General features: G+C 40.0%; 1 protein-coding gene across 1 annotated transcript in view; it reads left to right on the top strand.

Moving 5' to 3' along the window:
• Nucleotides 1–13693, top strand: part of OSBPL1A (oxysterol binding protein like 1A) — a gene marked incomplete at both ends in the record, with an annotated part of 75301 nt that overhangs the window by 6059 nt on the left and 55549 nt on the right. The window contains 10 exon segments of the mRNA XM_082015430.1: nt 1055–1129; nt 2243–2354; nt 4095–4180; nt 8172–8316; nt 9070–9137; nt 9218–9262; nt 10272–10345; nt 10427–10490; nt 11461–11562; nt 13046–13171. Of these exon segments, the coding sequence (XP_081871556.1) occupies nt 1055–1129; nt 2243–2354; nt 4095–4180; nt 8172–8316; nt 9070–9137; nt 9218–9262; nt 10272–10345; nt 10427–10490; nt 11461–11562; nt 13046–13171 (897 nt within the window).

A 13693-nucleotide genomic window follows, 5' to 3' on the forward strand; every position in this document is an offset into this window, starting at 1 on the left:
CTTTAGAAAGGGTATTATTTAAAGAATAAGTCAAATAATAAAGGAGGCTGTGGACCTCTGAAAGCTAGGCATATATAGGTGTCTCTGTACTTGTGCCTAGATTTTGTGCTTAAAGAGCCAGTGAATAAATTATCAGAAAGAGCTCTGGAGCTAGAGTCAGGTTCATCAGTTAACTTTAGGCAGGCAGCAGTGACGTGGCTAAATTATGTGATCTAAACACATGTGATAAAGTTAAATATGTCCTGCCCTCTTTCTGACCCTTTGAGAGGTTAGGAAAAGTGATGTAGAAGAAATGCTTAAAGAAAGAATAGGATTTCTTGGTTTCCTGGAACAATGCCTGTGTAGTGTGGCAAGCAGTCTTCCCTTCAGAGAAAAGGTATGGCATGGAGGAAGTGTGTGACAAGGAAGCGATATTTAAGACTAAAATTGTGGAAGAGAAAAGGGAGGAGAAGAAGGGTTAAGTTTTCGATGGGACTGGTTAATGCTGACATGGTATTTTTCACTTTAAGTGGAAGAGCAACAATAGGTGCCTAGAGAGAAGACCGCTTGTTAAATTGGGAGTACCAGAAGGCTGGTGCTACTGTGTGTACATCTGTAATACTGTCTGTATGCATGCTATCCAATACCACTGCAGTTCTTTCAGTAAGTTGCTTGGTTCCCCCCCTCCCCTCCCCAACACTTACCCCCCTCACTGGGCAAACAAACTGGGAAACAAACCCACAACAAAACAAAAAAAAACCAAAAACAAACCCTCCAACACCTCCACTCCCTGTGTAAAACTTATTTTGTATATACTTTCTTCTCAAAAGTAAGAGAGATGCCTGGAAAAAATGCAGGAGACTTTTCCTTTTTGCAGCAGTTTATAGAATGCTGGTTATGAATCTTATGTATGTACCTTATCTTCGTTTCCAGGATGGCTGTATTACAGTTCTGATCTGATTTGCCATGAGGCCTACATTAGTGTCCTGTCTTCCCTTTACCCCCCAGTCAGAGGGAATAGCTATGTAGCTCTTGCTGGAAGGACATTCAGATGTCTTTTGGTCTTGCTGTTTAGGCTGGTGCAGATGTGAATGTGCTGAATGACATGGGGGACACTCCACTCCATCGTGCAGCTTTCACAGGACGTAAGGTAAAGTAGTTGACTTTTTTTTTTTTAAACCTCAATTGTAGAATTAGTAGGGAAATACCAGCAATAAGATCACTTCAGAAAGATGTTTTTACAGTGTCTAAAAATGACTTATTGTCTGTTTTGGAGTGTGTTCAAAAGAACTAGACACATTGCCTAGCTGGTATAACTCTGTCCAAAGCAAAAGCATGGCACCAATATCTTTTCTTGAAGATAGGAGAAGACTGGCTGATGGTTTTCCTTGGTATACTTTGTCATATCTTTTTTTGTCTTTTTGTTGGCAAAGATTTTGCTGTCAGACAGAGAAAGAAATTGTTATCTTCCACTGTAGTACTGTGCATCAGTTGTGTAACTAACTGCTGTCGCTTCTGTTCTGCTTCTGCTGTGTGTTGGAGAGAATGCTGAAGCATAGCACTACCTCTAGCTGCAGATGCTAATTACGATGTGGAAACCAGTGTAAAGATCTCTCATCTACTGCTAAAGTACAACAGATTAATTTGTGTTTGTGCCTGGTATGTTTGACACAGCAAAAGGAGTAGGGATTGTTCCTCCTAACTAACTGTATATTTACATAGAAAGAAACCACATTGTTTTAATCTTAGTGGCTTCTGGAGGGGAAAAATATAAATTAGAACACACTGATCCATTTGGTGTCTGGAAGTCCTGTTTCTTCACAAAAAAATAAAACTAGGGTGTTTTATAGGCCTGTGATGTGAGGCTAGTTTAATTGTTCCCCAAACCTCTCAGCCCTTCTCTGAAGGAGTGACTTAGTTTCTTACCTAACCACCCCCCCCCCCCCCCCAAAAAAAAACCCAGTACAACTAGCTCATCTGTCATATTCAGCATTTGCACCAGGTACACAGGCTTTTAAATTGGAGTGGGTCCGTTCGGCCATAACTAATCACCTGTTAGTTCCTTAAGCCTGACTGATGTGAGAGAAGGTTGCAGTTAGTCTTGCTCTTCAATCTCTCTAAAACACCCCTTCCTGTTTTTATGAGCCAGCAGTGGTGAGAAGCCGTTACACAGCTTGTCTTACAGGATGTCAAAAGCTGGAAAGACTGAATGTGGCCTTGCCATGAGAGATAGATAAGCAGTGTTTCTCAAATTGTTTTCCAGGAGGTGGTGATGTTACTCTTGCAGCATAATGCTGATACTTCTATTGTTAATGGGAGTGGAGAGACTGCAAAAGAAGTTACTCATGATAAAGACATAAGGAATATGTTGGAAGGTAACTTTAATAGGTGATAGCCTGTTTTGGTTTTTTTTTTTTTTTTGACACTTGTACCTTCTAAAAGCTGACTTTTCTCTTGGAAGTTACAGAAGCCTAACTGAATTTTCTCTTTAAATTTGGTCATTAGAAAGAAAAAAGTTAGTTTTTTGTTCCTGTCTGCAGTACTGACATTTGGTTTTTTTTTTTCCACAATAAGTGTGCAAGTCACTTGGAGAGTTAAAATGTCATGAATGCCAATAGCATTATTCAAGTAACTACCCCAACTACTTGTTGGGGTAATCCTTCCTACAGCTCTGGTACATGGCAGTCAAAGCCTTAACTCACTGGAAGAGGGAAAACTCAAGTCAAGAACAGTAAGTGACTTTGTGTCAACAAAATCATTAAAGAGCAAAATTCTGAACGGTTTGTAAAGGTGACCCAGTTTTGGATCAAGTTTAGGGCTTGCTATTGCAGTCTTAGAAGTGATGTCAAAAGGAAAAAAAAGTAAAAAACCCTCCCCCTTTTTCCTGGTTTCAGCCAGGATAGAGCTGGTTTTCTTCATAGAAGCTAGTGTGAGGCTATGTTTTGGATTTGGGATGAGAAAATGTTGATAATGTGCTGAAGTTTTGAGTTATTGCTAAGTAGTCAAGGACAGTCCAGCTTCTTGTGCTGGCCTGCTAGCAGGAAGGCTGGGGGTGCACGGGAAGCTGGGAGGGGACACAGCCAGGACAGCTGACCCAGGCTGGCCACAGGGATATTCCATACCATATGATGTCATGCACAGTATATAAGGCTGGGATGAAGAAGAAGGAAGGGCTGGAGGGTTGTTCAAAGTGATGACGTCTGTCTTCCCAAGAAACCATTATGTGTGATGGAGCCCTGCTTCCCTGGAGATGGCTGAACACCTACCTGCCCATGGGGAGTAGCGAATGAATTCCTTGTTTTGCTTTGCTTGTGTGCGCGACTTTTGCTTTACTTATTAAACTGTCTTTATCTCAAACCATGAGTTTCCTCACTTTTACTCTTCTGATTCCCCCATCCCACCGTGGGGAGTGAGCGAGCAGCTGCGTGGTGCTTAGTTGCCAGCTGCGGCTAAACCATGACACCCTTATTTCCTCCATTGCCTCACAGGTGTTGAAAGTGAGGGATATACTGTCCAAATACTTATATAGGCTCACTGCTTATAGTTTTGGAGAGTTAAAGAACTGTGGTGCTTCCTGATATTATTATATGATACCCATAAATACTACTGAAGCTCTGTGTCCAGTGACACAGACTGTGTGTGTGAAAAGTGATCTCTGCTAATTCTACATGCAAGTGCATAGATAAGTCCTTTCTGCTGCTGCTTATCTGCTGGATTATTAGAGGAAAATAAAATGTCTGTAGGATGATAGCATGAGTAGAAGAGAAACTGAAAAGAACACAGGGAAGATCTGATGGGAGTGTCATACAGGTCTTCTGTTTTCCCTTTTACTAGGGAGTGGGGTTGGGTTGTAAGTGTTTAAAAAATAATAATGACCTATATATATGCGTGTATACACAATCACACATCTTGTCAAATATTACATATTTTTGAATATATATTTGCTCTGACACAGACTTTTCTGAAAAAATATTCCATTTATACCTGTCCCAAATAAATAATACTGGAAACTTGTTTCTCTAGGCTTGTTTTGACATAGTTTCTTGAGTGCTGTACTTCATGTGTACTTGCTACTTTACTGAGACTGACCTTAAATTTGGGGTTTTTTTAAACAGCAGTGGAAAGGACACAAGAAAGGAAACTGGAAGAAGAACTCTTAGGAGCAGCAAGAGAGGGGGAGACAGGGAAACTGACTGCCTTGGTAAGAATTCAAGTGCTTGTAATAATTTTGTGTCAAGTGATTCAAGCCATAACATTAATGTAACAACATGTGACATTAGGCCTTTATTTCAGTGTGCTGTGACTTCAGAATATTAGTGCTGTGCCCTGTGTTATGTTGGTAAGGTGCTGAACCCTCAAGGGTTTTCTAGCCTCCTTGCTGGAGGCTGCAAAACAATGGTTTTCAGCTTCCTTCTCTAAATACTCTTCAATTAACTGTAAATAGCAGCGTAATGCTTCTAGATCTACTGAAATAAGCTTGTTATGTCTTTTTGGATGCCTTGATGTGATGGGAGCTTAGGTTTTCACCACAGTATGGCCTATTTTAAATCTTGAAAATAAGCTTTTGTCATTAGTATCTGTTGTAGCTGAAGTCTTTGTAGCTTTTAATGGGCAATCATCTGTGCAACACAATTTCATGCTGAGCAGGACTTGAAAACTGTATATGTGCATGTGTGCACACTTGTAGTAATTCAAGCTGAAAAATACCATGGCATGGTAAGGCTATCAAAGAAGCAAACTGCGAAAGAATTGAGACTGGAGGGTGCCTCTGGGGATGACCTAGTCTAACTCCTGTTCGCAGAGCAGAATCAACTAGAGCAGGTTGACCAGGACCATATCCAGTTGGGTTTTGAAGCAGGGTCTTAATGTTTGGACTCAAGCTTTTGAGTTCTGAACAGTTTCCTTGGAAGCAAGACATACAGTATGGAACATTTTCTACCTAGTTGCCATCTTTAGTAATACTTCTTAAGGCATCAAAGCAGTCTGAATACTTCTACTTACTTCTAATGGAAAATTCACAAATGTTAGATTTGTAGATTGAGAAATTTGACATCCTTTACTTTTTCTGCCCAGAAGCTAAAATAGACACCTGTTCAAAATTTATTTCCATCCTCTAAATTTATCTCTTCTAGTCTGAAGAGCCCTTGTCTTTCTTACTCCTTCTTGCACAGAAGCTGTTTTTATATCTTTGGTCATCCTTGTAACTCTTATTTGTTTTTTTTGTACTATCCTCTTTGAAGTGGAGAAACAGAGCTGTACACAGTTGTATTGGGTTTGCATGGCAAGGTTTGGCAGTGGGGGGAGCACGCTGCAGGGATGGCTTCTGTGAGAAGCTGCTAGAAGCTTCCCTGGTGTCTGACAGGCAATGCCAGCCGGCTCCAAGACAGGCCCGCTGCTGGCCAAGGCTGAGCCCAGCACTGACAGTGGTAGCACCTCTGGGATGACGTAGTTAAGCAAGGGAGGCGGGGCGGGGGGGTGGCAGGGGAAGGGCACACAATAATTTTTAGGTGGAGAGAGAGGTGTGAGAATGTGAAACAACTGTGCAGACCCCCAGGTCAGAGCAGCAGGAGGGGCTCCAGGTGCTGGAGCAGAAATTCCCCTGCAGCCTGTGGTGAAAACCATGGCAAGTCCGGCTGTGCCCCTGAAGCCCATGGAGCTCCACGCTGGAGCAGATCTCCAACTACAGCATGGGGAGGAGCCCACGCTGGAGCAGGTTTGCAGGCAGGACTTGTGACCCCATGGGGGACCCAGGCTGGAGTAGTCTGTTCCTGAAGGACGGCACTCTGGGGGGGGACCCAGGCTGGAGCAGTTTGTGAAGGACTGCAGCCCATGGGAAGGGCTCACGTTGGAGAAGTTTGTGGAGGACTGCCTCCCGTGGGAGGAACTCCACACTGGAGCAGGGGAAGAGTGTGAGGAGTCCTCCCCTGAGGAGGAAGGAGCGGCAGAGACAATGTGTGGTGAACTGACCACAAACCCCCATTCCCTGTCCCGCTGCACTGCTCAGGGGGGAGGAGGTAGAGAAGTTGGAGTAAAGTTGATCCTGAGAAGAAGGGAGGGATGGGGGGAAGGTGTTTTTGAGATTTGGTTTTTAGTTCTCATTATCCTACTCTGATTTTGACTGGCAATAAATTAAACTAATTTCCCCAAATTGAGTGTTTTGCCTGTGATGGTAATCGCTGAATGATCTCCCTGTCCTTATCTCAACCCAGAAGCCTTTCACTGTATTTTCTCTCCCCTGTCCAGCTGAGGAGGGGAGTGACAGAGCGGCTTTGGTGGGCACCTGGCCTCCAGCCAGGGTCAGCCCACCGCAACAGTAATTAAGATGTCAAAGAATAGTTCATTAATACACCAGCATGATCAGTATTAATTGTAATTAATACACTGGCATAAGTGATCTGTTCTTGATTCTGGTAATTTGTAGCACTTGTTGCATTTGATGTTGTATGCCTGGTGGCTAAGTCTTAAACTGATGTGGAAAAAAATGGAGAAAAAGGTGACTCCTAGTAGAAAGCTGTCATTAAAGAATGGTACTTTCTCTCATGTGGCATGTAATCATGCATGCACATGTAACTCTACCTGCAAACATTTTCATTTTGAGGTGATTTTTTAAAAATATTTAGTACCATTGAGCTCTGTATATGTGAGAACAGCTATATGTTGACTGCTCAAACTTAAAAGTACTATCACATTTTTGACCCTGAGGCAGTTTTTAAGTCAAGTCACAACAGGTTTTTTTTCTCTGAATCCTTTGGAGAGTACTTGGACCTGTGACCATTGAATTACAATTTTTGGACTTCTTCAAGAGTCAGCAGGAGTTTAATGAACTTTCTCCACTTACATCTGTATGGTGTAAACTTCCTTGACTTTCCTACTCTTAGGTTAATAACTTGTGAAGAATTTGTATAGCTCTTCTGAACTGTCATTTATATTGATAATGCCTTATACTTTGCCTACAGATTTTTCAGGCCTTTCTGTTCCTACTGTTGGTTTTTTTTAGTTAGCAGACTGTTACACTCATGGAACTAGCTGCTTACATCTACTGTTATTGTGAAACCTAACACATCAGAATTTGTTCTCCACTGCTCTGCTTTTGGAACAGAGTGCCACTTGCTTGAAAGATACCCTTTTATTGTTAGTTCTCCTTTATCTTGATTATTTTTACCAAAAAAGACTGTACTGCATTTTATAACACAATTGTCTGGAAGCGACAATTTAATGGTTCAGTTTCTCTAAACCTTCAAATTGGGATTCAGACTATTTTTTTTCTCCTTTTCCTGTGTGCACTTTAATTTTGTAGCTGCTCCTTCTGTTGAAGTTTCTTGAAGTCAAATGGTTGTGGTGGCTTTTGTGCTTCTCTTCTGTCAAGATTCTCACTAGATCAGTATGTTTAGCTACTAAAAGCTAAACCTTCAGTAGCTGAATCTTAACTCAGGCTTTTTAGTGTACTTGAGGCAAAACCAGTGCCTTCTAACAGGGTGTAAGCTGCTGAGAGCACAGGCATGTGGCTTAAAGGGTGTGGAAGCAAGAAGTCAAGAGAGGCAGAGATAAGGCAGATGTAAAACAGCTGGTTGGAAAGAGCTAAAACCTAGGAATCCTCAGGAACTCAAGTATTTGACCTCAGTACTAATGAGGTTATACTTCCACAAACTGTCTCTCTTCGACCTGTATTCTCTTTTCAGTTGAACTGTAAATAACAGCTGTAGTAGTTTATCCTTTATAGGACTATTTTGGAAGCACATTTAAAGTGGTTACTGTTGATGCTGATTTAAATTGCTGCCATGGGAATTCTGCTATTATAGTTTAATTTCTCTAAGATAGCATATGGCTAATGCAGAAGGCTTAAACTGAGTTTCTCTGAAATTGTTGTCATGCACTTCTGACTCTAGTCTCCTAAGATGGCTTAACAGTAAGTTAGCCTTTCTATTAAGGCAGTCCCATTTGTCTTGGAAGCTTAATTATAATGGCTGATATTGGATAGAATGGTTTGGGTTGGAAGGGACCTTTAAAGATTATCTAGTCAAACCCCAATATACACATCCAATAGCCACACTTGAGTAGAAGTGTATCTACTTCTAGATATCTACACTAGAAGTGTATCCTAGTAAGGAATAGCTAACTTTCAAAAGAATGAATGTGGCATCTGGAGAGGGAGGAATACTGATAAGTAAGCAAAACTTTGTGGTTTTTTCCAGTTGAACAAGCCCAAGCCACCTGATATAAACTGTACAGATCAGATGGGGAACACACCATTACATTGTGCAGCATACCGTGCCCATAAGCACTGCGCGTTGAAACTTCTAAAAAATGGAGCAGATCCTAAAATAAGAAACAAAAATGGTGAGTACCAAATGAAAGTACATGAAGTGTTAAGAGGAGACAAAAATTTAACAGCTTCTATAGGCTACGTTACTTACCGCTCAGTGTTCAGGGAAAAAGGTCTTACAGTGCTTTACAAGCTTTGTATCAATAATAAAGGAAGCCCAACACTGACTAAATTGCAAGAGACTTAAGAATTGTAGCGAAATACTTACCATATATGCTTTTATTTTCCAAACTTACCTATTTCTAGAAAACTTACCTGCTGTATGTCTTAACCATGAAATGTGCCTGGTTTTTGTTTTCTTGATGCTAAACATTGAACACAGCTAACAAAAAAAGTGGTGAGATTGAAGATGTGGCCCAGACAAAGTGACTCTTCAGAAGAAGGCTTCTAATGAAAACAAATCCAGGAGACGTTATGCAGATGTTATGCAAACTGTGTATTTGTCATCAGATTAAAGATGCCTCTGTCTTGATATTTGTGAATGTTCTGAACTGTTTTATATGGCTGAAGAGCTAAAAAACAAACAAAGAGCAAAGGCCTCTCTGTGGCTAGTAGAACTCTGAAGGACAGATAGTTCAGTGCACTAAACATCAGAGCCTTTTTAGTCTTCTGCCCCTGTGGAGCTTATGTTCCCCAATTCCAAGTAAATGTAGATGCTTGTGGGACCAAACTATAATGGGTAAACATAGTGTCAGATTATTTTTCAGTTAAGTACACTTAGGTTTATTGGCATCAAATTTTCATGCCTTGTCTTGGTTACTAAACAGATCAGACACCCCTTGATCTCGCCCAAGGTGCAGAAATGAAACTGATACTGGGAGGTAGAACTGGAAAGGTAGGAACTTTTGAATCCATTTAAAATGCCAAGGCTGTCTAGTTGAAGCTATTCCTACATGAGCTTTAATTTCTATGCAGATTATCAACAAACCCCTGAGACGATATGAAGGTCTCCTATGGAAGGTATGTCTTATTCCCTTCTCTAAAATAGCTTATAAGATCTCAAAGTATGTTCTTTTCTGTACTTAAGTGAGAGCTGATGAATGAGGGAACTTTTCAATAATAGATCTGTTAAATGACTTGACTTTAATGTAGTATATTGGATACGTTATGAGCTGGTTGAGGGGAGCAGTTACTAGATTCATGCACTCTGATCTTAACCTCAGTCCCTAAAATCTCTATTTCTTAGTAATTTTTGTGGCAAAGCTTCACTGTAGTAATGTTTTGTTCCTTGTCTGTATGGTCAGCAAAATGTGTTGTGTGGCTTTTTGTTTGGTGTTTTGGTTTTTTTTTCTTTCCTGAGTAGATGTCTTTAATAATCTGCGACTAATACTTTGCCACAAGTTCACCACCTTCTGGAAATTTTAAAACTTAGAGGGAAGATGTCAAATGGTTGTTTAAAGCTTGTTTTGCTCTGATACTCAAGTGAATCTTGTTTCTCTTGTTAAAAAAGTTTTCTCAATCTTCTACATGAATGTTTAATTTCTATGTTACTTAATGAAATCCTTGAAACTTTCTTCAGTGTAAATTTTCTTATGTATTCACTCAGAATTGTAATATAAGGAACTGTTTTTAAGCCATGACTAAAGCTTGCGAAAGGTAAAATGTTGTAGTTGGATCTCAGTGTGTTTTGTTTCTCATTTGATTTTGTAAAGTAGAATTGTGTGGTGACCAACAACCCCTGTAATATTAAGAAATGCAGCGGTATTTTAATATTTCAATTCTTACTGAATAGCACGTTCAACAAAATTTTTGCCTTTAGGTATTGCCAAAAAAGAGAATAGCATTGTAAATGTAAAGTATTCTCGAGTGGCTGTGATCACCAAGATACGTAACACCTAAAATGTTTTCCTAATGACTGCCAGTTTTATGTAATAGCTTTCAAGCTACCAAACTTACTGGGAATAGTAACTCTTCACTGTTAACCTTGCCTTACCTAGTTAACCTTACTACCTTTTTAAAATTTTTTTAGAGCTCACGATTTTTTGGTTGGAAACTCTACTGGATAGTTCTAGAACATGGAGTCCTTTCCTGGTATCGGAGACAGTAAGTTCTGTTTCTAAATTTCTGAAAAGAAATTTAAATAATTCCCATCTTCACTTTATTAAATCTCTCTCTCTTTCAAAGATCTGATGCAGTGAACAATGATCATCGTCAGGGATGCAAGCATTTAACACAAGCTGTCTGCACGGTAGGAAGTGAAATGACTTGTAACTACTTGGCTTTTGGGGTTTTTTTATGTGATTGTGTTCCATACCTAGACAATGAAAACTTCAGCTAGGTTGGTAAGCATGCCTTTGTTATAAAAAAAGGGAAAAGCTTGTGCTGTTGCAAGACATGCTGGTTCTAGTCAAGCAAGGTACTCTATATATAAAGTGGTCATAAAGCTCCTTCACTTCTTTCCAAAGCCTTGAAGATTTAAACAAACATAAGGCTTCCTAAAAGCATGCCGCCTCAGTTGTGCAAAACAACTGTTCGGAGCATGTGATGCAGAATAGTAAAGCTCTAGTTCCTCCTGTAGCTGTCACTGGCTACATCTGTCTGATTGTGTAACTTAAGCTGATCTCGGAGAACGGATCAATTCTGAAGGTGGCTTTTGGGAAAACTTCCTTAAATTCTGTTATGCTCGTGTGAATTTGTTTTGGAAGGAGTGAACAGGGTCAGAGGAAAAACAGGCCAGGTGTCACTAATAATACACAGGAAGATGAAGTGTTTAAGGAAAATGCATTTAGGATCATTTCAATGCTTTTTCTTCTATTACTAACCTGTCTCTAGTTCTATACGTTGGCAGCACAAGTTCTACTTGTAACTACAGTTACATATAGACTCCTACTATATGAAAAGGTACTTTTGCTTTTCTGTATCTACAAATTCCTGTCTTGCACTATTGCTGAGATTTTGTCTGAATCAAGTGGTGCAAATACATGCAAATGTAATATTTTGACATAAAGAACCTCTATATTATCACTCATGATGAAAAGTGAGACAGCACTTTGCAAAACTGTTCTGACCAAGCTTTTTGCAAACTATAGTCACTTTGCATCAAAACTGAGCCAAAAACTTCTGAGTTCAGAGCGATTATCTACCTTGCTTACTCTTAAGTATTTTCTTTTCTTCCTGATTCATTATAGTAACTTTGTGTTTTTTCCACATTGCTTTAGGTAAAATCTACAGACAGTTGCTTCTTTTCTGTCAGATGTTTTGATGACACGGTTCATCGTTTCAAGATTCCTAAAAATAGCCTTCCTTCTCAAACTAGAGAGGTAATAATTACTCTTTATCAAAGGCTTTAAAATGTAATAACTTCTGTAATGAATAAATTGCATACTACTTGCTATGGATGCATTAGTAGTGGGTTCAGTATCTTGATCATCAGAGCTTGGTAACATAAATGCAGATTTGAATCTTTTAGCATGACTATAGACTAAGCAGCAAAAATGGACAGATTGTCATTCTGTTCTTTAAAATTAGTGCCACCTTGTTTTCCAGCTCTGTGCCTGTATTATGCCTTGTAGTCTAACTTCCTCTTTTTCTTTAACTTCCCCATGTGGTAAATTTCTATTGCAACTTCCTTCTATTGCACTTTCTTTCATAGTTCATTATCCCAAACAAAGGAATGTTTAATGGTACGTTCTACTCTTAGGCATTCTCCTAGATGACCTAATAAATTATATTGTCTTAAAATGTGGGTCTGAAACAAGATAATAATTTTTTTAGGGCTATTTGTAGTGTAGTTAATAGACCTAGAGAAGTTCAACAGTAACTAGAGATGAAGTAGGGGTGGACATAACTGGAGAACTGTGTCCAGTTCTGGGCTTCTCTGAGATGTGAACATACTGAAGAGAGCCCAACAAAGGGCCACTAAGATGATTAAAGGGATCAGAGCATCTCTAATATTAGGAGAGGCTGAGAGAGATGGGACTGTTCAGCCTGGAGAAGACCAGGCTTAGGGTGATTTTATCAATGTATGTAAATACCTGAAGGGAGGTGCAAAGAGGGATGGAGCCAGGCTCTTTTCAGTGGAGCCTGGTGACAGGACCAGAGGCAATGGGCACAAACACAGGAGGTTCCCTCTGAACATAAGAAAGAATGTGAGGGTGACTAAGCACTGGCATAGGTTGCCCATAGAGATTGTGGAGTCTCCATCCTTGGAGATACTCAGAAGCCATCTGGATATGGTCCTGGGCAACCAGCTCTAGGTGGCCCTTCTTGGGCAGGGAGGGTTGGACCAATGACCTCCAGAGGGCCCTGCCAACCTCAGCTACTCTGTCATTTGGTGAACAGGAAAAGAATCTGCTTGTTAGTATGACAAAAATGATACCTCTTAATATGATAGTGCTTGAGGTTTTGTACACAGTTTGTCATGCATAAGAAGGCAGACGTTGTCACAGAGACCTTGCTGTCTGAACAGAAACTCAGAGATGCAAAATACATTCCCTACAGTCTTTTCGTAATTGACGTGACATTTTTATGTGACCTTGGATAGACTGAGGGGTGGTTACATTCGTGCTTAAAGTTTGATCAGTTAAATCTGTAACACTCTGACCAGAGAGCATCTCATCTTCAATACATGTTACAATTTTTAACAATTTATTTTATATTAAGGTGCCTCATTTTACTAATGAGTATCTTATTCACAACAATAGAAAATTTTAATTTGTTCTTTTGTGTGTATGCTATTGCCTTCCAGGGATGACCTTTGAAATGTGTACTAAACCTGTTTTTTGGGGCTTTTTTTCCATTCAGAGTTGGCTGGAAGCCATAGAAGACCACTCTGCATATAGCACCCATTACTGCACACAGGAACAGTTGAGTAGTGATGATGAGGAAGATGATACAGTATCTGTTACAGACCTACAGGATACTCTGAAAGTATGTACTGAGTGCTTACTTGGCTCATGTATCTAGGCAGTTGCAGATTAGTGCTGTTTTGTGTTGAAATACTTGACTGTACTTTCAGCTAAAAGTAATGATTCTTTCATCCCATGGATGCATGAATGCTGCTTGTATTTGCACTGCTTAATGTCACATATTCCTGTTCAGACTGTATGCATAAAATGGCATGTTTATCATAGCTACAGGGTTGGGTTTTTCAGTTTTACTGGCACTACTGCAAAGTAGAGTTTCTTGAAACTTGCAGCCAGAAGAGGGAGCCTTGTGTACTGTACTTGTTATCCTCCAGTCTTTGTGTCACCAAAGCTAACCTTCAGTGAGCTCTACCTCTATAAAACGGGCAATGAAATGACTTGGAAATGATCCTGTAACACCTTGGGTCACATTAGGTGCATTGTACAGTGATTGTTCAGACCTGCAATGGAAACGAGTCTTTCTTGATAATTCTAGCATTAAGCCTGTGATTTATTTTTTTCACTTTTTGCCATACGTATACCTCTA

The sequence above is a fragment of the Phaethon aethereus genome, assembly GCF_964289735.1.
Source record: "Phaethon aethereus genome assembly, chromosome: 2".
Lineage (NCBI taxonomy): Eukaryota > Metazoa > Chordata > Aves > Phaethontiformes > Phaethontidae > Phaethon > Phaethon aethereus.